Consider the following 27,002-nt stretch of genomic DNA (forward strand, 5'->3'; position numbering starts at 1 on the left):
TAGACTCCTCACCTTCAGGACTACTCCTCCTATTATGCTCCTCTCTCCCAGGACTACTCCTCCTATTATACTCCTCTTCCCCCAGGACTACTTCTATTATACTCCTCTCACCCCAGGACTACTCCTCCTATTATCCTGCTCTCCCCACAAGACTACTCCTCTTATTATCCTCCTCTCCCCCCAGGACTACTCCTCCTATTATCCTCCACTCCCTCCAGGACTACTCCACCTATTATCCTCCTCTCCCCCCAGGACTACTCCTCCTATTGTACTCCTCTCCCCCCAGGACTACTCCTCCTATTATCCTCCTCTCCCCCCAGGACAACTCCTCCTATTATCCTCCTTTCTCCCCAGGACTACTCCTCCTATTATCCTCCTCTCCCCCCAGGACTACTCCTCCTATTATCCTCCTCTCACCCCAGGACTACTCCTCCTATTATCCTCCTTTTTCCCCAGGACTACTCCTCCTATTATCCTGCTCTCCCTACTGGACTACTTCTATTATACTCCTCTCACCCCAGGACTACTCCTCCTATTATCCTCCTCTCCCCCCAGGACTACTACTCCTATTAGACTCCTCTCCCCCCAGGAATACTCCTCCTATTACCCTGCTCTCCCCACAGGACTACTCCTCCTGTTATCCTCCTCTCCCCCCAGGACTACTTCTATTATACTCCTCTCACCCCAGGACTACTCCTCCTATTATACTCCTCTCCCTCCAGGACTACCCCTCCTATTATCCTCCTCTCCCCCCAGGACTACTCCTCCTATTGTACTCCTTTCCCCCCAGGACTACTCCTCCTATTATACTCCTCTCCCCCCAGGACTACTTCTATTATACTCCTCTCACCCCAGGACTACTCCTCCTATTATCCTCCTTTCTCCCCAGGAATACTCCTCCTATTATACTCCTCTCCCCCCAGGAATACTCCTCCTATTAGACTCCTCTACCCCCAGGACTACTCCTCCTATTAGACTCCTCTCCCCCCAGGACTACTCCTCCTATTAGACTCCTCACCTCCAGGACTACTCCTCCTATTAGACTCCTCTCACCCCAGGACTACTCCTCCTATTATCCTCCTCTCCCCACAGGACTACTCCTCCTATTATCCTCCTCTCCCCTCAGGACTACTCCTCCTATTATTCTTCTTCCCCCCCCCCCAGGAATACTCCTCCTATTAGACTCCTCACCCCCAGGAATACTCCTCCTATTAGACTCCTCTCCCCCCAAGACTACTCCTCCTATTAGACTCCTCACCCCCAGGACTACTCCTCCTATTATACTCCTCACCTCCAGGACTACTCCTCCTATTAAACTCCTCTCCCCCCAGGACTACTCCTCCTATTATTCTCCTCTCCCCCCAGGACTACTCCTCCTATTATACTCCTCTCCCCCAAGACTACTCCTCCTATTAGACTCCTCACCTCCAGGACTACTCCTCCTATTATCCTTCTCTCCCCCCAGGACTATTCCTCCTATTATACTCCTCACCTCCAGGACTACTCCTCCTATTATCCTCCTCTCCCCCCAGGACTACTCCTCCTATTATCCTCCTCTCCCCCCAGGACTACTCCTCCTATTATACTCCTCTCCCCCCAGGACTACTCCTCCTATTATACTCCTCTCCCCCAGGACTACTTCTATTATACTCCTTTTCCCCCAGGACTACTCCTCCTATTATCCTCCTCTCCCCCCAGGACTACTCCTCCTATTATCCTCCTCACCCCCAGGACTACTCCTCCTATTATCCTCCTCTCCCCCCAGGACTACTCCTCCTATTATCCTCCTCTCCCCCAGGACTACTCCTCCTATTATACTCCTCACCTCCAGGACTACTCCTATTATACTCCTCTCCCCCCAGGACTATTCCTCCTATTATCCTCCTCTCCCCCTAGGACTCCTCCTCCTATTATCCTGCTCTCCCCACAGGACTCCTCCTCCTATTATCCTGCTCTCCCCCTAGGACTCCTCCTCCTATTATCCTCCTCTCTCCCCAGGACTACTCCTCCTATTATACTCCTCTCCCCACAGGACTCCTCCTCCTATTATCCTCCTCTCCCCCCAGGACTACTCCTCCTATTATCCTCCTCTCCCCCCAGGACTACTCCTCCTATTATACTCCTCTCCCCCCAGGACTACTCCTCCTATTATACTCCTCTCCCCCCAGGACTACTTCTATTATACTCCTTTTCCCCCAGGACTACTCCTCCTATTATCCTCCTCTCCCCCCAGGACTACTCCTCCTATTATCCTCCTCACCCCCAGGACTACTCCTCCTATTATCCTCCTCTCCCCCCAGGACTACTCCTCCTATTATCCTCCTCTCCCCCAGGACTACTCCTCCTATTATACTCCTCACCTCCAGGACTACTCCTATTATACTCCTCTCCCCCCAGGACTATTCCTCCTATTATCCTCCTCTCCCCCTAGGACTCCTCCTGCTATTATCCTGCTCTCCCCCTAGGACTCCTCCTCCTATTATCCTCCTCTCTCCCCAGGACTACTCCTCCTATTATACTCCTCTCCCCACAGGACTCCTCCTCCTATTATCCTCCTCTCCCTTCAGGACTACTCCTCCTATTATACTCCTCTCCCCACAGGACTCCTCCTCCTATTCTCCTCCTCTCCCCCCAGGACTACACCACCTATTATCCTCCTCTCCCCCCAGGACTACTCCTCCTATTATCCTCCTCTCCCCCCAGGACTACTCCTCCTATTATCCTCCTCTCCCCCAGGACTTCTCCTCCTATTATATTCCTCTCCCCCAGGACTACTCCTCCTATTATCCTCCTCTCCCACCAGGACTACTCCTCCTATTATCCTCCTCTCCCCCCATGAGCATTCTTCCTATTAGACTCCTCACCTTCAGGACTACTCCTCCTATTATGCTCCTCTCTCCCAGGACTACTCCTCCTATTATACTCCTCTTCCCCCAGGACTATTCCTACTATTATCCTCCTTTCCCCCAAGGACTACTCCTCCTATTATACTCCTCTCCCCCCAGGACTACTCCTCCTATTATCCTCCTCTCCCTCCAGGACTACTCCTCCTATTATCCTCCTCTCCCCCCAGGACTACTCCTCCTATTATCCTCCTCTCCCCCCAGGACTCTTCCTACTATTATACTCCTCTCCTCCCAGGACTACTCCTCCTATTATCGTCCTCTCCCACCAGTACTACTCCTCCTATTATCCTCCTCTCCCCCCAGGACTACTCCTCCTAATATACTCCTCTCCCCCCAGGACTACTCCTCCTATTATTCTCCTCTCCCTCCAGGACTATTCCTACTTTTATACTCCTCTCCTCCCAGGAGTACTCCTCCTATTATCCTTCTCTCCCACCAGGACTACTCCTCCTATTTTCCTCCTCTCCCACCAGTAGTACTCCTCCTATTATCCTCCTCTCCCCCCAGGACTACTCCTCCTATTTTCCTCCTCTCCCACCAGGAGTACTCCTCCTATTATCCTCCTCTCCCCCCAGGACTACTCCTCCTATTTTCCTCCTCTCCCACCAGGAGTACTCCTCCTATTATCCTCCTCTCCCCCCAGGACTACTCCCCTTATTATACTCCTCTCCCTCCAAGACTACTCCTCCAACACACACACACACACACTGCACAAAACATACCTCCCCCCAAAACACACACACCCACTCAAACCGCGCAACACACACAGCACCAAACACACACAATGCTGCAGACACACAGCGCTCTACAAACAACGCAACACACAAACAACACCGCTCTCACACACCCCCACCCAGACAACACCCAGAACATTTACAGCGCACTACACAAATACTTGGCAACTACAGACAACATCTATATATATATATATATATATAACAAAAATCATACAGTAACTACACAGTAAATTCTAGAATACCCGATGCGTTAGAATCCGGCCACCTTCTAGTAAATGAATAAATATATATATTATTCTTTCACTGAATACAGGCACAGCTCCTGCAAGTCTGTGCAGCAGTGGAGCTAAACATACAGGAATACTGAAGGTGAGCTGAATCATTTTTCCTTAAAGATTCAAGCATTGGATGGAAAAGCTGGGTGAACAAGGCTCTTTCTGTAAGCACCCAATTTTTCCATGCTCTGCTATACATCTTTTCCTCAGCATCCCGTTTTTAAATGCTCTGATATCAAGGGAAAGCTGGGTACTGAGGTAAACATGTACAGCGAAGCATGGAAAAGCAGGGTGCTGAGGGAAAGATGTATAGCAAAGCATGGGAAAGCTGGATGCTGAGGTAAAGATGTATAGCAAAGCATGGGAAAGCTGGATGCTGAGGTAAAGATGTATAGCAAAGCATGGGAAAGCTGGATGCTGAGGTAAAGATGTATAGCAAAGCATGGGAAAGCTGGGTGCTGAGGTAAAGATGTATAGCAGAGCATGGGAAAGCTGGGTGCTGAGGGAAAGATGTACAGCAAAGCATGGGAAAGCTGGATGCTGAGGTAAACATGTACAGCGAAGCATGGGAAAGCTGGATGCTGAGGTAAAGATGTATAGCAGAGCATGGGAAAGCTGGATGCTGAGGTAAAGATGTATAGCAAAGCATGGGAAAGCTGAGTGCTGAGGTAAAGATGTATAGCAGAGCATAGGAAAGCTGGGTGCTGAGGTAAAGATGTATAGCAGAGCATGGGAAAGCTGGGTGCTGAGGTAAAGGTGTATAGCAGAGCATAAGAAACCTGCATGCTGAGGTAAAGATGTATAGCAAAGCATGGGAAAGCTGGGTGCTGAGATAAGATGTATAGCAGAGTATGGAAAGCTGGATGCTGAGGTAAAGATGTATAGCAAAGCATGGGAAATCTGGGTGCTGAGGTAAAGATGTATAGCAGAGCATGGGAAAGCTGGGTGCTGAGGTAAAGATGTATAGCAGAGCATGGGAAAGCTGGGTGCTGAGGTAAAGATGTATAGCAGAGCATGGGAAAGCTGGGTGCTGAGGTAAAGATGTATAGCAGAGCATGGGAAAGCTGGGTGCTGAGGTAAAGATGTATAGCAAAGTATGGGAAAGCTGGATGCTGAGGTAAAGATGTATAGCAGAGCATGGGAAAGCTGGGTGCTGAGGTAAAGATGTATAGCAGAGCATGGGAAAGCTGGGTGCTGAGGTAAAGATGTATAGCAGAGCATGGGAAAGCAGGGTGCTGAGGTAAAGATGTATAGCAGAGCATAGGAAAGCTGGGTGCTGAGGTAAAGATGTATAGCAGAGCATGGGAAAGCTGGGTGCTGAGGTAAAGGTGTATAGCAGAGCATAAGAAACCTGCATGCTGAGGTAAAGATGTATAGCAAAGCATGGGAAAGCTGGGTGCTGAGATAAGATGTATAGCAGAGTATGGAAAGCTGGATGCTGAGGTAAAGATGTATAGCAAAGCATGGGAAATCTGGGTGCTGAGGTAAAGATGTATAGCAGAGCATGGGAAAGCTGGGTGCTGAGGTAAAGATGTATAGCAGAGCATGGGAAAGCTGGGTGCTGAGGTAAAGATGTATAGCAGAGCATGGGAAAGCTGGGTGCTGAGGTAAAGATGTATAGCAGAGCATGGGAAAGCTGGGTGCTGAGGTAAAGATGTATAGCAAAGTATGGGAAAGCTGGATGCTGAGGTAAAGATGTATAGCAGAGCATGGGAAAGCTGGGTGCTGAGGTAAAGATGTATAGCAGAGCATGGGAAAGCTGGGTGCTGAGGTAAAGATGTATAGCAGAGCATGGGAAAGCAGGGTGCTGAGGTAAAGATGTATAGCAGAGCATAGGAAAGCTGGGTGCTGAGGTAAAGATGTATAGCAGAGCATGGGAAAGCTGGGTGCTGAGGTAAAGATGTATAGCAAAGCATAAGAAACCTGCATGCTGAGGGAATGATGTACAGCAAAGCATGGGAAAGCAGGCTGCCAAGGACAAGATGCATATCAGAACATAGGAAAGCTGGATGCTGATAGAGTGATTTCAAGGCATGGGAAAGCTAGGTTCTGAGAGAAACAGAGTGATGGTGTCCTTATCCCGTACCGAGTGTCGATATAATTATCCCATACCTCAAGTATCGGTGTAATTATCCCATATCTCGAGTGTTGGTGTATCTGGGTCCAGGTCCAAATTTTGCATCAGGGCCCATTGAATTTTAGTTACACCACTGCTTTGGAGGTTCGGTTTGCCAGATACATTCGAACCTTAGATAAGGTTTGATTTGTGACCTTGACCTGATCTGAACCTCAATGGAAGTGAGCAATTGGGCAGTTCATGTCTCCGCCCACATGCAGCCAGTTATAGGCAAAACACTTCCGGGGGAGGATGGGTTTTTCAAATTTTTTTGTTGTTTTGTGTGCAGACTGCATCTGATCACGCTGCTGTTACCCCCAATGTGAGCTGTTCAAACACTGCACGTGGCTCGCGCAGGACTGAGCATCACTCATACCCAGCACAGAGCTGCTCGCTTCAGTGGTTTGCACTCGTAACTCACTCGAACTTCGAAACCAAACTATGCTTTTTTGGAAGTTGGTTTCTGAACCCAAACATCGAATTTCAGGTTCACTCATCTCTACTGTGAATGTATCTTAAGGAATAAGATGCTTTTGCAAATCCGGAATGTTCTGTAGTGCATTTGTACTGCCCCTGTGTCAGCGGCCAAGCTGCTCAGATCCGGAACCGCGGTGGCTCGAGGGGTCTCCGGACCCGGGGGTCATGCGGACACTCGAATTTGAAAAGGGGAAATATGTACAGGGGAGTTAGAAGTTCTTGACGCCACCCATGGTGCGTGGTAAGGTGGAGTACCACCACTGCTATTGGGAGCACCCGGTGACGGTGGTGTGGCAGCAAAGTGTTTAACTCCTCCGTGGGTAGGGGGTTTTGCCCTGAGGACCGGTGATGGTAGTGAAGGGGTGCCATTGGGGAGAAAGAGGGTTTCTGCGTACTCACTCAGTCCAAGAATACTGACACCGAAAACTTGTAAACCAGAATTCTGAGCACCGCTGCAGCAGGGTGGGAGCACGCTTGGATCCGTGCCCTTGGTGTTGCCTGTTAGCCTGTGACCCTTTCTGTGGCACTTTCTTCACTATTTGGACCCTGTAGTATGGAACTAGCCGGATCCCGGTCACCCGTATGGCTAACGGAGTGAGCTTGCTCTCAGGGTTTACGCTTTGGATTTTCTGGACTATGTATTGGGAAAGTCCTATCCCCTCATTGCGCTAGTACCCCAATTTTGGAGTGGGTGGGAGATGAATCTTGAAGACTTCACCCCCGTCGGGTAAATTACCAGGATGCGTGAAGCTACTTCCCGGCCTAGGGTCCACGTACCCCGTCGTGCCCTGGCCCCTGCCCGGAGATGGCTCAAAGCCGCCGGCTGCCCTCCTCGGCAGAACCGTGCCCCTTGACACGATCCCCTGTGACCGGGGTTCCAGCTCCTACCAGGCCCAGACCAACGTCTGCCACCTAGTATTTTTAGAGAGCCCTGCTCCTGACCTCCTCTCTCCTTCCCCTCTCTTCTCTTCCACTCCTCACACACCTCTCACTCTCCCCTACCAAGTCCACAAGTGGGTGGCGCTATTCCCTTCAGGCCGCCCAATGGTGTGTCTGGTGGATGTAGTGCAGAGTGTTCCTATGGTTTTGACTGGCTCTGCTCTTAGCAACACTGAAGGACAGGGATCCGTAACCAAGGAGGATGCGGATACTGTGCAGAAGGGCAGATTGCACAATACCCTGTGCCGAACTGATAGGCCAGGGTGTAACACATTCATCTCACAGCTGCAGAGAAGAAGAAGCCGTAAAGTTTAGAGATTTTCATATTCCAATATGAAGCCTATGCAACTGGCCTATAATATCATAGTGGCCATTACTGATGAGCGAATAGTAACTATTCGGGGTCGTATTATTCAGAACAAATCCCAAAGTCCTATTCCCGGTATTCATCATGAATAATGAATCTATTGCAAGACAATGTGGGAAATCTTCAAGAAAAATGGTTGATTATTCGTGCTGAATACTGGAAGAGTACTTTGGGATTCGTTACAAATAATCTTTACCAGAATAGTCACGATTCCCCCATCACTACTGGCCTCTCTAACCTTAGGTCTATAAAAAAAACATTTGCACAAAATCTCACGTTTTTTGCATTGTTTTTCCATCTTATGTCTTTTGTAGAAATTGAGAACTCCAGACCATTGATATCGCTCAGACTGTAGGATCCCACCACAGATAAAGTCGCATTCGCCTTCATGATTAAAATGTCATTATATATTACATAGCTGGATTCTTTTTCTCCTTTGTCATTAAAACACTTTGTCTCTGTCCCGGATTTAGTAGGACAAGTCATTGTCTTCAGGAACCGATGCACCTGTCATGGAGAGAAGGTCACATCAATACAGTAAACAGAAAAATATACAACATTTAGAGCATTTTCTTGATTTCTGAGCTTTGATGCTAAATTATTTTTAAAATATAACATTTCTGAGAAAAACATTTATTTGTGGATTTTATGAATAATTCAGTGGTTACCTCCTGTTACCGAAACTCACATTTACATCCAAAACTTGTCTGGATTGTCTTGATTCCATCAAAGTAAACTGAGTGTCTGTCCATCTCCTCCTGGACCTGCTCCTGAGACATCTGCTTGTGTCACCAGACGCTGCCATATTCATCCTGCAGGTGGCGCTGGTGATGGAGGAGATGTCAGAACCAGAAGCTCAGGGCAGCACTGGCTCAGGGTCATGGTGGCTGTATCCATCAAGTCCAGCAGTATGGGTGCATGTCCTTTCCAGCTGGAGTAATCTGGTCTCTAATCCAGCCAATTGGAAAGCACCACACCCTACTAAAACTCCCAGCATATTGGTGGATGCTGCCAGATATAATGTGGCGCCCTGGGCAAGCCAGGGGCCACAGGTAACAACACACAAACACCCCCACCCCCAGCAGTTTCACAACAGACATCCCCAGTGAAACTTGATTCCTTTCCTCGGGCTCAGACAGACACACCAGGTGGGCGGAGTCAGGAGATGGAGACGCCCACCCAGGAGTTTGGCTGGCCTGAGGCAGGAAACGAGCCCAGTCAAGTTCAGGCAGAGGAAGAGAGAGGAGGTCTGCAGAGAGGCAGACATAGCCAGGGGCCTAGGTTGGAGCCTAGGGCCCACGTACAGAAAGTTAGGCAGACGGTAGTGGCCGTCTGCAGGGAGCCGGGGAGACAGTTGGTGGAACCGTAGGTAGCCGGGGCTGGGCGGTGGCCCACCGGTACTGAACCGGGGAGCCAGCTGGAAGCCGGAACGCAGGAGGAGTGTGCACGGAGGTAAAAGAAAGGACTTACACCACCAAACTGGGTCAGGGGAGAAACAACAACCGCAGCCGTCTGTGGGACCCGTCCATCCAGCCATGTGTTTTATTGAGAACTGTGTCATCATCATTACCAGCTGAGTGAGTACCACCGTGCCGTGCGGCCCTGCACCTCACCAGGCTCCCTAACCCGCCTGCTACCCATCCACCTACCTCACCGGGCCCCGGGACAACCAACCCCCTACCCACGGAGGGGAGAACTAACATCTAGCTGCTCCATACCATCACTCCCGGGATCCCCGTCCAGAGCAGCGGTGGTGTTCCAATCTCACCACAACCGTGGGTGGCGTCACGGACAATCTCCCTAACCAAATCCCCTTTTACTGTGGAGCCTGGGATCACAGACCGGGTCACGCCACCGTGATACCCACAGAAGTGACCCTGTGGCCCGGATCTGAGTACCCCTTATCCACGGGCGACACAATAGCCTTTTGCTCCTCTGGTTCAGTTTTGTGTATTTTTTTGCCCTGTTTTGACCCAAGCCTGTTTATTGTAGACCTTCTCTATCCTCCTGGTTCTGAACCAACTACTTGCCATTCATGCCAGCTGTAGCACTGGCCAGAAACTCAGGAACCCCTGTGTTGGTCCAGATGCCTGTACATGAGATAAAGGGTCTGCCAGCACACAATGGCTGTTCATGCCAAGTACAGGCACTGGTGCATCATGGCGGGTAATCATTCAAGTACAGACTTTGAGCACAATTTAGTCATTTTAACTAAGAGGTGTACTCACATTTAATGCCAGAGGGTTAGACATTAATGGCTGTGTGTTGAGTTATTTACACTGTTATACAAGATGCACACTGACACTGCACATTGTATCACATGGTCAGATCTTTAGTGTTGTCCCAGGAAAAGATACAATACCATATTCACAACCATGGGAGGGGTGTACTGACTTTTGTGATATACTGTATGAATTCTAACACACACATATATATTACAACATAGCGTGTGATTCTATATTGTCCATGTTTTGTATTTCTCACCCATTCACCTTTTTTGTCTGTTGATGTATCTGAGGATCTGTAGATTGATGGCCGCGAGTATTGTCCATATTGTGTAAGGCGGTGGCCAGCGACCGGACAGCGAGATACATTTGGAAACTGTTTCCATGGGCTAGCGATAGACAATTATGAAGGTATTTGTCAAATAAATGTGTTATGTTACATTTATGAAGGCGTATATTAAATAATCTCGAAAACCTTTCATCCTTTTCCTTTTTTCCTGTTAAACAACGAAATAATCCAATCAAGAAATCTTCAAGGATCATGTCTTTAGGATTCTTCAAGATTTGGAAATGATTTAAGTAACTTTCCAGATTTGGTATTTTTACTGGATTTAGATCAAATAAAAAGCTGAGGTTGAATACCTGAGGGTAATTTTTCATATTTACAATCTGAGAATAGAAGGTGGGATTGAGAATGAAGATCCGGTCATGTGTCACATTCATTATTTTACTGAAAAATATCATTGTTGCGGAAGAAATAGTTCCGCATGTTATAATTATCTGGGCAGACGACTTCTTTATTATCTTGATGTTTTTCTCCATAAGAATTTCATTATCAGGAATACTTTTCTTCCCATAACGTCCAAGTTCACTTTTTATGACAAAGTCCACGCAGATCTCATGGCTGGTGAGAAGGTTTCTCAGTAGACTTGTTTCTGTATCTCCAGTGTCATCATCAGAGCTTATGATTCCAACCCAGGTCCATCCAAAGTAGTGTAAAAAATGACATATGATGGAATAAGTTGTGTAGTCATTGGGGACGGTCCGGAAAAAAGACGGGAACAGAGATCTGTCACTAAGAAATGTGTCTGTTGCTCCGTAACTAATCTGATATAAAAAAAACAAATGATTAGAGATTCAATTGATAGAGGAGGAACGAGATAGGAAAGGTGCCAGCAGCCATGCACAACTCAATGAGATAGCTCTGTGCTCCATGCTTAGCTGAGCTTTTGCTGAGAACATGTCTGCCGACAACATGCTTGATTAGGAGAACCAACCTAATCCATATCCACCAACAGAGATACCCAAGTGAACTTGGTCTGACTCCTTTTTCTGGCAGACACCCTGAACCCATGGACTTCTGGGTCAGCAGATTGGACCAGTGGCAACCAGTAGCTCTGTTTACCATCGGCGTACTATGTTATCTAACCTCTAGTTTACTGTCGGAGAAGGTATTCAGCTTGTCAGTTGGCTTTGTCACACCCATGCAGATTATTTTGTCCTACATAAGTATAGGAAATCTTACATTTGTCAAAATAAATCAGGTGAGGCTCACTGAGGATTTTAATCACATACATCAAAGAGGGACTAAACAAAAGATGTTTCAACCCATCTGAGTATTTTTTCGTATGGAACTTGTAGTATAGAAAAAGAAAGCGGGAAGGGAGAAAAGAAGTGAAAAAAACAATAAATTTTTTGTACAAAAAAATCAATAAAAACATAAAGTTAGATGCCTATAGTACCTGTCAGGGACAGCCTGGGGAGTCCGTCTGATATCTCACCACTGCCACCAATTTGTCATGAAAAGGGAGATGGAGAAAAGGACACCCCCTTTTCCAAAGGCGAGACTCACTCTCTAGCGGCCCCTTATCGTCAGGCAAATTGTGGAATTGCCAGACGATAAGCAATAAGGCCGCTATTCTACCTCTATGTTGATTATTGAAGGGCTCCTGGTGACAGTAGTGGACCGGGGCAGGGTAGTGACCCGCCAGTACCGACAGCAGGAATCCGGTCCGGAGGCCGTGCACAGTCGGGGTACCTGGACCCTAGGATGAGGATGGTTGCAAGCCCCCTTGTTAATCAACCAGTCGGGGCAAGGTTTCAAGCCTTGTTCCAGAGAAGCCCAGAGAGCGAAATGGCAGCCCAACATGGGGGATAGAGTGTCCGCCAGAACCCACGGAGATCCCAACGGTCAGATTTCACGGGCACAGCTCCCAACACACGCAGAACCGGGAGTGGACTTCTCCGTTCCATGCGAAGTCGTCCAACAGCAGAGAAAACACAAAGTGCAGGAGGAAGGGACAACTGTTCACTAACCTGGGTGTGGGACCCGAATACACCCTCCAACAGCAGCCGGTCCCTGGCAACTTGGTTTACTACTGGACTTGTGTGAAATTACTGAACGGTGAGTACACCATTGTCCCCCGGTCCAGCCCCGGCACGCCACCTCCAGCAGCCATCACCCCGTGTTCCGACACAGGGCCCCGGGACTACACCTTCCCTACCCGTGAAGGGGATCCCATCTTGCTGCCCCGCTCCATCAGTCCCGGGCGCTCCATCACCAGGCAGCAGCGGTGCCACCATCATCCCTCACCGCAACCCACGGGTGGCATCACAGACAACTCCCCTGTAAATATCCCCCTTTCCGATGGTTGTAAGGAAGGGCGGCTGTGCGAGCCGGGGTCTGGTCACCACTCAAGCCGAAGCAGCGAATCCGGATCCGAACAGGTCCCTGAGAGAAAGGCAGCAGCGGCCCCCACCCGCAACTTATACAAGATGAAATTTACAGAACATATATGTCAAAACACATTTACAGGTAAGACGTGGTAACAAACAGACAGATCGAGCAGTTACCTTATGCATCTGGCCATAGTGGGGGCGCTGTGGAACCAGGGTTTCATGGACTTCCTCACATTTGTAAAGTCTGCATGACCCCCAAGTAAAGACCAGGTAAAATGGCCAAATTGGGGTTATCAATCTACACAAACTCCCTGCCCCCTCTCACCTGGTGACCTCGCAGAGCTTTACTTATCTACCCTCTGTCCTGAGTCTAAAATAACATCCCAAAGTGAATATGATCTGCAACTCCGGACTGGGAGGTCCGATCGGGACGGGTCTGGTGTCATCAGATCCGCCTGAGTCCCCTCTTCATTCTGAGTCAAAGCACAACTTCTCTATCTGACTCCTGCTTGCAGTCCTTGGACTCTCTCTACCCCACGGTGCTACAACGAATCCGGGGGTATGCATAGATGCGGCTTGGAGTCCCGATTCTAACAATGTGGTCGGTATGTGGCTCAGGTGCATGGTAATATCATAACTGTGTATGATGTGACGGAGTCAGGAATATGAGGCCGAGGCAGAGTTTCATGGACCCCTTTGAAGCTTGTCAAGGTTCTGTAGTTTCCCACACACTTCCTTGATGAATGGACATATGCTCCCAAGGGGTGTGCTGGCTCAGGAATTGTCCTAATTACATTTTCAAACCTGTCCAGATGCTAAGTAGATCTGAGGGGAATCCCTGTTACAGAGTGTTGGGTGCATACACAGTACCAGCTTACTGATTTGTCATAATTCTCATCATGTCAGAATATTCCTCTGAGTACCATAAACACACACCTGTTCCAAGTACATGAAGGATAGGCGCAGGAACAAACTATAGAAAGTTCCTCCTCATGGACGGCCATGAGAAATTTTGAGAGACGAGCCAAATAATTTTCTTCCACACGGCATAGCTAGCCATTCCAGAAGAGTGTCCCCACAGCAAGACCGGTCTCCTAACAGACTTTTACACAATTTTTTTTCCAGTAGGTAGCCTGGAGAAGTTCACTGGGGCTAGATAAACTAATTCTGGTGGGTTCTATCGAACCACTGTGCAATCTACGTGGAGTCAACATATCAACTTCCTTCTTGTCGAGGGCATCAACGCTTGACTGTATTGCAGGAGGCAAACTCTGTGGGCTAGACCAAGTCTAAGCCACCTGAGATGGTCGAAACAAGTTGAGACATCCTTAGTGACATGATCGACCCCAGCGGAGCACTTCACCGGATCTCCAGTCTAGAATGGATTCATGAGTGTGCAGTAAAGGCACTCCCAGAAGGAGAGTATGTAACTGGTTTGGAAGCACCAGAAAGGAGATCTCTGTATGCTCTACCTGCTCAGTTACAAAGTGTACAGACTCAGATAGTGACCTTCCATCATCGGACTACAGTTGTGCTCAAACATTTACATACCCTGGCAGATTTTTTGCTTTCTTGGCCTTTTTTCAGAGAAAATGAATGATAACACAAAAACTTTTTTCCACTCATGGTTAGTGGTTGGATGAAGCCATTTATTGTCAAACTACTCTGTTATATCTTGTATTTGATAGAAGACATTTGAGCATCAGAATTGGTTGTCATTCCCTTTTCTCCCAGGCCTCCTGATGATCCAAAAAAAAAAGGGCTGGGAAACGCGTCAAGGCTGTGCAGATTGCACCTACTCAAGGGAAGTGATTTATTTTTATAATGGCATCTATGACTGTCTATTGGGACAAGGATGCTGAACTGGCATTCTACCAGTATATGATATGATATGATATGTGCCTAATGATTGTTAATTGTTTTGGTGCACTATCATTATATACATTTGGTCAAGTGCCTTACACTGTCTATTTGGGTGTATTGATTCGGCACTTGTGTGGAATTAGAGCCGAAAGACCATGATCTATCATTATTGTTTTTTAAAAACAAAAATGTATTTTCATTAGTGGCGTAATTGTTGTCCTCATATGGTAGGAAAGGTGAAGGGGAAGTGAGGGATATCTGACGAAGGAACGGGGGCGCCCAGCTAAGTTAGGGTACCAAACCCTCCATTAGCAGGTAGGGGGTCAGGTATAGATATATACTAGGGTCATTGTTGTAATTTGAGTATATTATCTCTCCAATTTTTCTGACCTATATTGTCATTAAGGAGATTTTTCTCCAATATTTTCTGACCTCTACTGTCAAATATTTAGAACAATAAACATATTTTCTGAGAAAAAACATATAAAATATAAAAAAAAAATCAGAAAATATTGTTTTTTTAGGATCCCTCATAGTTATATGGTACTTCCCTTCACTACTAGTGTGTGTGGGTGATTCACCTGGACAATTTTAATAATCGAATAAAGAGATTTTTTAATAGGGATTTGTGTTCTTCACGTAAACTTGAAATTTTTGAGTGTCCCAATATTATTGGTGTATGTTAGCCATCCAGTCAATCAACACTAAGGAGCAGGAGGGAAAAATTGCTCTGTAGGACAGACTGACTCATGCATTGTGGAAGTATAGAAGGTGGTCGATTCGCTCCTCCTCCTACTGTACAGTGTTTCCTTAATGTACAGTACAGTATTATTATTATTATTATTATTATTATTTATAGAGCACCATTGATGCCATGGTGCTGTACATGAGAAGGGGTTACATACTGAACACATATACAAGTTACAATAGACAGACTAGTACAGAGGGAGGAGGGCCCTTGCGGGCTTACATTGTAAAGGACTGTTACATTCTAAAGGACAGTACTGTTATATCATTGTGCTTCATGTTAAATGAATATAAATGCAGGGTGTTTATTGTAGGGAAACAAACGTGTTGGAGTAGATGACAGGAGTATTCAGCAACTTGCTTAGATTAGTGTAGGACAGGTGCAGACAGGTCAGTGGTAGATAGTGTGTATAGAGTGTTAGCAATAGCATGTGCAGGATGTTAGCAGACCAGCTGGATAGCGATACATTGGTAAATAGGAAATGGCGCACAGTGGGTGGAGTAAAGGTTGTAAATGCAGACAGAGCAAGGAAACAGTTCAGTTTACTGAAGATGGATCAGTGAGCTGCACAGGAGGTCCTGGGACATCGAGCTCTGTTCCACAGTTTGCCCAGGCCTTCAGGAGGAATCCTCCATTGTGACCTACTGGCACGACTGCAAGAGACGGGGACTATAGAAGTCAGACTCGGCAGCTGGAGGATTAGTGCCAAGAGCAAGTGCTGGACAGAAGGTTAGTCCATTGAGCAATGGCAGCAGAACAGTAACACAAGAGAAAGTGGCATGTCTGTGCTAAGAAGGTTAATATGAAGATTGAAATGTGTGTTATGAAGATGTCTCCCAGAAAGCTTGTAGGCTAAATAAAGAAGATAAAATTTGAGTTCAAAGAAAACATTTTCTGTGATGTGTTGCCCAAGTACAATGTCTATGGCAGTGACCAGTGATAGGGTAGCAGACAAGACATCGAAGGCACAAGTAAGTGTTGCACCCCCCAGACGGGGTGGAACACATCCACAATACTGGAGTGAGAAAGAAAAGCGGAGCAATGCGGCCATCAGACGGCTCCCGCCTACAGATGCACCTATGGACTTTCCCTTTTATTCTTTTTCATCCCTTTGTTGCAGTTGATGGACGCGTCTTTTTTCAACCAAACTATGTAACTGTCACTGTCAATCCTTCTAAATATTATGTGTGACTCACACCAATGTGACTGACCTGTGAGTACGGATATATCCCCAGGAGCCGCGCCACAGGTAAAGTGGTCAATGAGTAATGATCTCCAATGAAACCAACAACCTTCTTCTTAGTACAGGAATAATTTGGTACCATCTTTCCGGGCCCAGATAAAATTTGTAGAATGCTCTTTATCGCCTTCCTGGGATCTGAGCAAGAGTCATATAAGTGATATCCCAGAGTCTTGTTTGGTAGAATAAGAGGATTTTTATTGATTTCTTCAATAGAATAAAGAAAAGCCAAGAGATTCTTGTAGTAAAAAATGTATGGACTGAAATATAAGGGGATTGATTTATAACTTGCATATCTGATGTGTTTATATAGAATTTGTTTTAAGATATTTCTTACATCGGTAATTTTATTAATTAGTAAAGTATCTCAATGAAAATAAAATTATAACACAGCTTCAGTGTGGGTTTATCAAAGATTGTGGTAGACGTAGAGACTGAGCCAGAAGTGAAGTAAGTGCTGCTGAGGGAATTGCCAACAGATTGTTGCACATACAAGTACAATGTTGCAATTGTCATTATCTTATTACTGTATATGAACTGTCTACCTCTGCTCATGTCTTTTAACCTCTTCATGACCTGTGAAATACATGTATGTCAAAGGTCACATGCCGAGCCCCCATTTTTCTCGGCAGATGATGGCTAATTTAATAAGCCATCATGTGCCTTTAACAGCTGCAAGTGGAGAGGATCTCCACCCCCTGCTGGTAACATGTTAATTTCAATCTCTGACAGTGGCATTTAACATGTGTTGGCAGGGGGGTGTGCCATTGCATCCTCCCATCGGTGCAGCTGTGAAGTGATGGCAGGGTGCCATTGGGTTTCCATGACAGCCAAGGGTCTTCTGATGACCCCATGCCTATTACGTATCTCCTGCAAAAGACAACCTGTATCTGGCATTCATAGGAGTTTGTGATTTTAGCTATAGATAGCAATGTAGATGTACTGCTATGTATATTACAAGCAATTGGATAATCGCAGCTTCAAGTCAACTAAGAGGACTACTTAATACAGTAAAATGGTTAAAGGGAACCTGTCATCAGAAATTTACCTTTAAACCTAAAAGTTTCCCCCTCTGCAGCTCCTGGGCTGCATTCTAGCAAGGTTTTGTGCCCCCTTTGAAACCAAATTAAACACTTTATAAAGTTGTACCTTTTTGTCTGTAATTTTTCCATGGGGGCGGGCTCTCTTGCATCCGTTGCTGTCCCTCCTGCAGATTGACACCGTCCCCCATTGCTCCATTTCATATCTCAGGACCCACCCACTGTGCCCAAGGTCCCGTGCTCGCGAGGACCGCTGGTGACGTGGTCGCAGGCACGAGATTATGGGCGGCGCAGTGATTACATCGCAAGTGCCCGACCATAATCTCGTGACCGCGATCTCCCCTCTGCCTCCAGCGTTCTGCGCAAGCGCTGGAAGATGACCCGACGTCACCTCCTTCCCATCCTGCCCTGCAGCAGGAAATAGATGGGAGGAGCGGAGCAGCACAGCACAGGTTACAAAAAAAAACAAAAAACTTTTAGTGCTTTTCACTTTTCAGAAGACAATGTGTGTCTTTGTTTGATTTTACATTTTTTTTTACTGTTTACGTCGCTCAGATCCTCTCCACGTCTCCTCGTATCCTGTGCTGTCCTGGGAAACTTTTAGGTTTAAAACTAAATTTCTGACGACAGGTTCCCTTTAAAACCTCTTTTTCAAAATATGAAAAATAACTCATAAAAAGGTGCAGTTTTGTGGTTGTAGTTCATAACGGAGACAGTGTGGCTGTTCTAGTTTATAAGGGAAGACAGTGTGATGGTTATAGTTCAAGCATAAGGATAGAGGGGTGCTTATAGTTTATAAGAGTGGGCAATGTGGTCGCTATATTTCATAAGATAAGAAGGTACAATATGCCAGTAATAGTTCACAAGGGAGGGCAGTTTAGCAGATATCATTCATTACAGTGGAAATCACACATGGTTTATGCTTTTGGTGATATATTCTCATACTGATGATGGTTCTGGTGCTTTATCCATGTACTGATGCAGGATCTGTTGCTGTATTTATGTATCATATATGTGTCATATATATCTCATCATTATGCGAGTGCAGCACTGACATATAATCCATTGCCATGATTGTGCATTGCTTTGAATTAATTATATGAATGATCAGACTGATGAAAAGGAATGTCCTATAAAGGGACTAAGTAAAAAAATAAAAAAAAGTGGAAAAAATTGGTAAAAATTTTTATAAAATCTGAAAATAAATAACAAAATAAAAATTGCAATACATATGTACAGTTATGAAAAAATATAAAACAATAGATGAAAACAAAAGATTAAACAATAGATCATTCTGTGTGTAATGACTCTATATAATATATAACATGTGAAATAGATCCCTCTGTGTGTAATGACTCTAAATAATAAACACATGAAATAGATCACTCTGTGTGTAATGACTCTATATAATAAAGACATGAAATAGATCCCTCTGTGTGTGATGACTCTATATAATATATGATAACACATGAAATAGATCCCTCTGTGTGTAATGACTCTATATAATATATAATAAAGACATGAAATAGATCCCTCTGTGTGTAATGACTCTATATAATAAAAACTTGAAATAGATCCCTCTGTGTGTAATGACTCTATATACTATATGTCTTTGATTTGGTTTTGAGCAGTGTGAGGGGTGCAGTCTTTAGAATGGAGTCACTTTTGGATATTTTCTGTCACTACGGGCTCTTAAAGTCACTTCATATGTGATATGGTGCCTAAAAAATTATTTTCTAAATTTTATTGGAAAAATAAGAACTTGCTGATAAACTTTGACCCCTTCTAACTTCCTAACAAAAACAAAACATATTTCAAAAATTTATGTAAAAATTTGATGTAAAGTGACATGTGAGAAATGGGATTTAGTAACTATTTTCGGTGACATAACTCGAAATTAAGGGCATAAAAATTAAAAGTTTTAAAATTGCAAACTTTTCCAAATTTTCTCTAAATGACAAAGAAACACAAAAAATATCATCTTAGATTCAATACTATCATGAAGAACAATATGTAACGAAAAACCAATGTCAGAATCACCGGGATCCATTGAAGCTCCAGAGTTATAACCTGTTGAAGTGACGCTGGTCAGAAATGAAAAAAATGGCCGGGCCAGGAAGGTGAAAATGAGCTCGGGGATAAAGGGCTAAAAGCAAAAGGTTAGGCTACAAAATACTAATATGGCAGTGTAAGCAATACATGACTCTCTATGTTGTGATCAGTAAATAGTAAATGCAATACTTTTGGTAGTCAGTTTTCTTTAATTAAATGACTTGAACGATTTTCTAAAGCATTTTGATTAAAATTAAGGGGTACTTTACACACTGCGACATCGCATCCGGAATATCGTCGGGGTCACGTCGTTAGTGACGCACATCCGGGGCCGGTAACGTCATCGCAACATGTAAATCCTAGATGCACCGATAAACGATCGCAAAAGCGTCGAAAATCGGTGATCTGTGTAATGTCGTTTATTTCCATTATGTCGGGTCGACCGCAGGTACGATGTTGTTTGTCGCTCCTGCAGCAGCACACATCGCTGTGTGTAAACCCGCAGGAGCGACAAACATCTCCTTACCTGCGTCCCGACGGCAATGCGGAAAGGAGAAGGTGGGTTGGATATGTTCCGCTCATCTCCACCCCTCCGCTTCTATTGGACGGCCGATTAGTGACGTCGCGGTGACGTTGCTGTGACGCCGAACGCACCTCCCTCTTGAAGGAGGCATTGTTCGGCAGTCACAGCGACATCGCCGAGCAGGTATGTGCGTGTAAACCTGCCGTAGCGATAATGTTCGCTACAGCAGCAGTCACCACATATCGCATGTGCGACGGGGGCGGGTACTATCGCGCTGGACATCGCTAGCATCGGTTAGTGATGTCGCAGTGTGTAAAGTACCCCTAAGGTTTTGCATGACAACAACTTCATACACTTTCAATTTATTCATTCAGGGCCTATGTCATTTTTATATCCAATATAACAATATCTCATATTCAGCAATTATATAATTAATGAAATAATACAACACTTACAAATAACACACCATGACTTTCATAGCTCTAGGATCCGATATATGAGGTGCACACTGTACATGTGAATTGACACTGACGACTCCTCCGATCACAATGTCTCCCTCCTGGACATATTCGTAATCTTCATATACAGGTTGAGTCTCGAGGCGACACGCCGGTGACAGAGTCGGACTTGTGGACACCAAATGCACCACACACAGGAAAGAAATATGCAATTTGGTTTTCAAAGTTAATAATGCTGAAAAAAATGATAAATAATAAAAAGTCCCACATGCTATAGAAATGAGGAAAAGCCCCGGGCTGGAGGCATTCAGTAATATGGTGACAGGCAGAAACTTCTGCAGCATCGTAGCATCTGCACAGCCGGAGAAATCCTCCCTCGTTTTATAGACGTTCTGCTCCCCAGAATAGTCGTGCCCTAAATTTACACACACGTCTTGTAGGATTTATTTTGCAGAAAGTCTATTCTTCACTTAGGTAAAAACAATAGATTCTAAAATATGGAATTAAAAAAAATAAAAGACACTTTTTTTTTAACCATTGAATAATATACTGCTCAAAAATTAAAGGGGACACTCCAATAACACATCCTAGATCTGAATGAATGAAATATTCCCATTAAAGACTTTATTCTGTACAAAGTTGAATGTGCTGACAACAAAATCACATAAAAATCATCATCAGTGGAAATCAAATGTTTTAACTAATGGAGGCCTGGATTTGAAGACACACACAAAATGAAAGTGGAAACAAGTCAAAATGATGCTCATTATTGTGTGTGGCCTCCACGTGCCGGTATGACCTCCCTACAGTGCCTGGGCATGCTCCTAATGAGGTTGCAGATGGTCTCTTGAGGGATCTCCTTCCAGATCAGGATTAAAGCATCCGCCAACTCCTGGACAGTCTGTGGTGCAACGTGACATTGGTGGATGGAGCGAGACATGATGTCCCAGATGTGCTCAATCGGATTCAGGTCTGGGGAACGGGCGGGCCAGTCCATAGCTTCAATGCCTTCATCTTGCAGGAACTGCTGACACACTACAACTACATGAGGTCTGGCATTGTCCTGCATTAGGAGGAACCCAGGGCCAACTGCACCAGCATATGGTCTCACAAAGGGTCTGAGGATCTCATTTCGGTACCTAATGGCAGTCAGGCTACCTCTGGAAAGCACATGGAGGGCTGTGCGGCCCTCCAAAGAAATGCCACCCCACACCATTACTGACCCACTGCCAAACTGGTCATGCTGAAGGATATTGCAGGCGGCAGATCGCTCTCCACGGCGTCTCCAGACTCTGTCACGTCTGTCACATGTGCTCAGTGTGAACCTGCTTTCATCTGTGGAGAACACGGTGCCAGTGGCGAATTTGCCAATCCTGGTGCTCTTTGGCAAATACCAAGCACCCTGCACGATGTTGGACAGTGAGCACAACCCCCATCAGTGGACGTCGGGCCCTCATGCCATCTTCATGGAGTCGGTTTCTAACCGTTTGTGCAGACACATGCACATTTGTGGTCTGCTGGAGGTCATTTTGCACTCTGGCAGTGCTCCTCCTGTTTCTCCTTGCACAAAGGTGGAGGTAGCGATCCTGCTGCTGGGTTGTTGCCCTCTTAGGGCCCTCTCCATGTCTCCGGGTGTACTGGCCTGTCTCCTGGTAGCGCCTCCGCCTCCACAGCAAAGCGTCCTGCCACAGCTCGCATTGATGTGCCATCCTGGATGAGCTGCACTACCTGTGCCATTTGCGCGGGTTGTAGAGTCCACCTCATTCTACCAGGAGTGTGAGAGCACAACCAACATTCAAAAGTGACCAAAACATCAGCCAGAAAGCATTGGTACTGAGATGTTGTCTGGGGTCCCCACCTGCAGAAACACTCCTTTATTGAGTGTGTCTGACTCTTGATAATGGCCAATAATTTCCATCTGATGTCTATTCCATTTACACAACAGCATGTGAAATTGACTGTCAATCAGTGTTGCTTACTAAGTGGCCAGTTTAATTTCTCAGAAGATTGATTAAAGGGGGTGTTACATGCAGTGATATCGCTAGCGATATCGCTGATGAAAGCACCCGCCCCGGTCGTTTGTGCGTCATGGGCAAATTGTTGCCCATGGTGCACAAAATCATTTGGAGCCGTAACACGGACTTACCTGCTTAGCGACGTCGCTGTTGCTGGCGATCCGCCTCCTTTCTAAGGGGAAGGTTCGTTCGGCGTCACAGCGGCGTCACTAAGCGGCCGCCCAATAGAAGCGGAGGGGCGGAGATGAGCGGCCATAACATGCCGCCCACCTCCTTCCTTCCTCATTGCCGGCGGCCGCAGGTAAGCTGCAGTTCGTCGTTCCCGAGGTGTCACACGTAGCGATGTGTGCTGCCTCGGGAACGACGAACAACCTGCATCCTCTACAATCAATGATTTTATGAAACTGAACGACGTGTCAACGATCAACAATAAGGTAAGTATTTTTGATTGTTAAAGGCCGTTCGTTGGTGTCACACGCAACAACGTCGCTAACGATGCCGGATGTGCGTCAGGGAGTCCGTGACCCCAACAATATATGATAGATACGTCGTTGCGTGTAACAGGGCCTTTACTTGGAGTTATATTCAGTTGGTTAAGTGTTCCCTTTAATTTTTTGAGTAGTATATGTGTGATGCCCCAAGGCTGTGGGGTACTAGGTCCCGGGCGTGTGGTGCGCAGGGGGGAACAGTTGTGGTCACGGCCGATGCCTGGTTCTGTGACCCTGGGGGTCGCTCCGATAAAAGGGGTGAAAAATGAAAAAAAAGAAAAGAAAGAAAAGAAAAGGTTTCGACTACGCCACTTGTGGTGTGCGGCCAGGTTATTTAAGCTGCCGCTGCAGGGTCCTGCTGGGGCCGGTGGAGTAATGCAGCTTAGGTGTTTTGGGCCCTCCGCAAGCAGGGCTAGGCCCCAGAAGTGGATGATGAGGGGGCTATAGTAGGGGACAGTCAGTGTATGTGTACGGAGGTAAGAAGGAAACAGTCCACACCGGTATTGCAGTTTCAACATGCCTTTTTACTTTGGCTTGGTACCTGGTGCTGGTTTCAGGTGTTTCCGCTCCCCTTGTTCTCCGAGCCAGCTGTGACCTGGGATAGCTCCCCTCCATGCACACTTGTTGATATTGGGCTCCCGTGGCTTAGAGCTTCTGGGGGAGCCCCTCCATTTCAGTCTTGGTTCTATTGCAGGCATCCTGGACTATTCAATGGGTGGACTTTCGTCCCTGATCCCAGGTACCTACTTTGCTGCTGATGCTTCAGACTCTTTGTGTGGTGAGGGACCCTGAAGATCCCCTCACCTGGCAGATTTAACAGTTGACCAGAAAGTATCCAGCTGTCCTAGGGTCTGCACCCCACCTTGTGCTGAGTCCTGTGAGCCTTGGTTCCATACTTCCATAGGTGCCCCGCAGTTCCTGGCGTCCTATACTTCCACAGGTAACCCATGGTTCCTGGAGTCCCGGTTCCTTACTCCACAGTGCTTCTCTCCTTTACAGCGTCCTGATCTTACTTTAGGTCTTTACATCTTTCCTTCTTTACTTCACTCCTCACTCTCTCTCTCCGCACTCCTAACTCTCTTCTTCACTTCCTCCCGCCAACTTCCCAACTGACCACTGGCCCCTCCCCTTGCTGGGTTTCTCCCTACAGATTGGGTGGCAATTAGCCAATAAGTGCCCATCCCTTTTACCTGTTGCTAGGCAGTCTCCCAGTCTGGAATTGGGGTTATGTTTGTGGCCTGAGGGTGCTGGTGTGTTGACTGGAACAGATATTCTGGGGTATGGGTTTCCACAGGTTACATTTTTTACAGCCTGCAGATGTGCTGGAGTTAACCACCTTAGGGGTGCTACATTCCCCCTTGGTTAACTCCAGCATGTCCGCAGGCTGTAAAAAGTAAAACAATTTGACACATGTTCATTTTTCAATATAAAACATAACATTCTTCCCATGCAGGGGAGGCATTTCCTTAAACGTTGCTAACTGGAGTGCCCTTCCCATCACCCACCACCCAAAGGTCCTAGTCCCAAAACCCCTAGGAGGAAGGTCACCGGTTTCCATGGTGACCGGGTCTCGGCCGACTCTACCACAGACCTTTCCTGCAACCTTTTCCTTTCCTGTTGGTGGTGTTAATGAGGGTTGTACTCTGGTGGTAGACACAACTGGTGCAACTATTTACAAGGTTAGTTCTTGTCACAACTAGTCCTGTCAGTCTGGTCCATTTTTAAAGCAAGCTATTATGCAACATTTATTATTTTTTATTTTTAATGGCAGAAATGAAACAATACAACTGCAAACTGGGTAGCCTGGTCCAGCTACCAAACTTTCAGCACTGGAAGCTTGGATCTGTCGAGGAAGCGGGGACTGGTACCGCAGCAACGCCCCCTGCTGGATGCATTTTTACATCCAGGGCATACCAGCCCCGCTCCCCATGATGCCGGGTATAAGTAACGACATTACCCGGACATAATTCCCGACCAGGGTGATCTTTAGGGAGGTGGGCCATCATGTCTCACTGGGAAACAAATACACCAGCTTGCAACCCAGGCTCAGTGATGAAGCCCCACCCCTTTTTCTGATTGAATTCTTACACCACACCTTGGTAACGAACTCCGCAGTCCTTCCAGCTGACTTGACGCAGACTTTCCTTTTTGCAGAGGTCGCAAACCTTCACCTGCACCCTCTGAGCATTCCGCTCCTCCTGCTCCAAGGCCAATTGGCGGATCGTGGCCTGGCATGCCGCACACGTTTCCTCTGGAACAGCGGCTCTCAGTCTGGCCACCTGGACCGCCCAGAGGCGGATTATAATGAGGGCAATCTGGGCTACCGCCCGGGGCCAGTGGCTCCAGGGGGCCCATGTTCCAAAAAGTAAATTGCCCCCATTATAATCCGCATGAAACTGCTGATTCGTCCACCCGCCCTGCAGCAAGTCGGAATGACCAGGGGCGCCATCAGGACCATCAGGGCAATGATTGGGCTCAGATCGCTCATAGAGAGCAGCCGTCTCTCTTCCTGGCTGCACTGATCTATGTGATCGACAAGACAGGAAATGTACTGGAACAGAACGGAGGCTGAGATGGTGAAAGACCTTGCCTAATCACATGACCGGCGGAGAACTGGCAGGTCCTGTAGCTCTTCAACTGCTGAAGCCTCCATGCAGATCACAGTGGCGTCGCTCCTGCTCTGCACCGTTCAGGAACTGCGAGATGTAGTAATGCATAGTATGTAAGGAAATGTTCCTGTTGTACGGCTGTGTGTATATGTGCATGCAGTCTTTCTGTCTCTTTCCATGTCTGTCTCTTTTCATGTGTGTCTCTTTTCCCTGGCTGGCAGTCTCTGTCTGTCTCTTTCCCTGACTGGCAGTCTCTGTCTGTCTCTTTCCCTGGCTGGCAGTCTCTGTCTGTCTCTTTCCCTGACTGGCAGTCTCTGTCTGTCTCTTTCCCTGGCTGGCAGTCTCTGTCTGTCTCTTTCCCTCACAGGCTTTCTCTGGCTGGCAGTCTCTTTCTCTGGCTGGCAGTCTCTTTCTCTAGCTGGCAGTCTCTGGCTGGCAGTCTCTTACCTGGCTGGCACACTCAGCTTTATAAATTAGATAAACGCAGATAGCTGATGATTCATTTTGGTAGCCCAAAAAAGCATACAGTCAAAATGATGACTAGCGGTTAATGTGTGATTGGTGAGGACTGTCTGCAGAATTGGAGATTTTCCAAGAGTGATGGTGGGACTGTGGATTGTTCGAGGTAAGTATGAATTTGAGGATGCCAGCTCAACCGGTAAATGCATCACTTGGGTCCTTTCGCTGGGGGATGGTGCAGGGAGGTCGGGTGTGTGTTCAAAGAGGCAAAGTCCGTCAATAGAAAAAAGTTGTTTCCAGCATCATGTCCAAGAAATAAGGTTAAAAACCAATTTTGTTCCATAACTTGTGCAAATCTAGCAGGATATGTCTAAAGCGAGCTTTACACGCTACAATATATCTTACGATATGTCAGCGGGGTCACGTCGTAAGTGACGCACATCCGGCATCGTAAGTTATATTGTAGCATGTGACAGGCACGTGCGATTGTGATTGAACGATAAAACGTTCATCGCATACACGTCGTTCAATTACTAAAAATTGAACGTTGGGTTGTTCAATGTTCCCGAGGTAGCACACATCGCTGTGTGTGACACCCCGGGAACGATGAACAGCAGCTTACCTGCGTCCCGCCTGCTATGCGGAAGGAAGGAGGTGGGATGTTTACGTCCCGCTCATCTCCGCCCCTCCGCTTTTATTGGCCGGGTGCCGCGTGACATCGCTGTGACGCCGAACGTCCCTCCCACTCCAGGCAGTGGATGTTTGCCGCCCACATCGAGGTCGTAT

At 46.7% G+C, this 27,002-nt stretch overlaps 1 protein-coding gene across 1 annotated transcript in view; it reads right to left on the reverse strand.

Annotated features, from left to right (window-relative positions):
• LOC142255065 (vomeronasal type-2 receptor 26-like) overlaps nucleotides 1-16,657 on the reverse strand; it is a 45,136-nt gene extending 28,479 nt beyond the window's left edge. The window contains exons 1-4 of the mRNA XM_075326505.1: nucleotides 16,544-16,657; nucleotides 11,472-11,543; nucleotides 10,310-11,149; nucleotides 8,094-8,324 (exon numbers count right to left, since the gene is read on the reverse strand). Of these exons, the coding sequence (XP_075182620.1) occupies nucleotides 8,094-8,324; nucleotides 10,310-11,149; nucleotides 11,472-11,543; nucleotides 16,544-16,657 (1,257 nt within the window). The remainder of the gene's footprint in view (nucleotides 1-8,093; nucleotides 8,325-10,309; nucleotides 11,150-11,471; nucleotides 11,544-16,543) is intronic.
• Between the last annotated feature and the right edge of the window lie 10,345 nt (nucleotides 16,658-27,002).

This window comes from Anomaloglossus baeobatrachus, chromosome 10 (assembly GCF_048569485.1).
Source record: "Anomaloglossus baeobatrachus isolate aAnoBae1 chromosome 10, aAnoBae1.hap1, whole genome shotgun sequence".
NCBI classification, from domain to species: Eukaryota; Metazoa; Chordata; class Amphibia; order Anura; family Aromobatidae; genus Anomaloglossus; species Anomaloglossus baeobatrachus.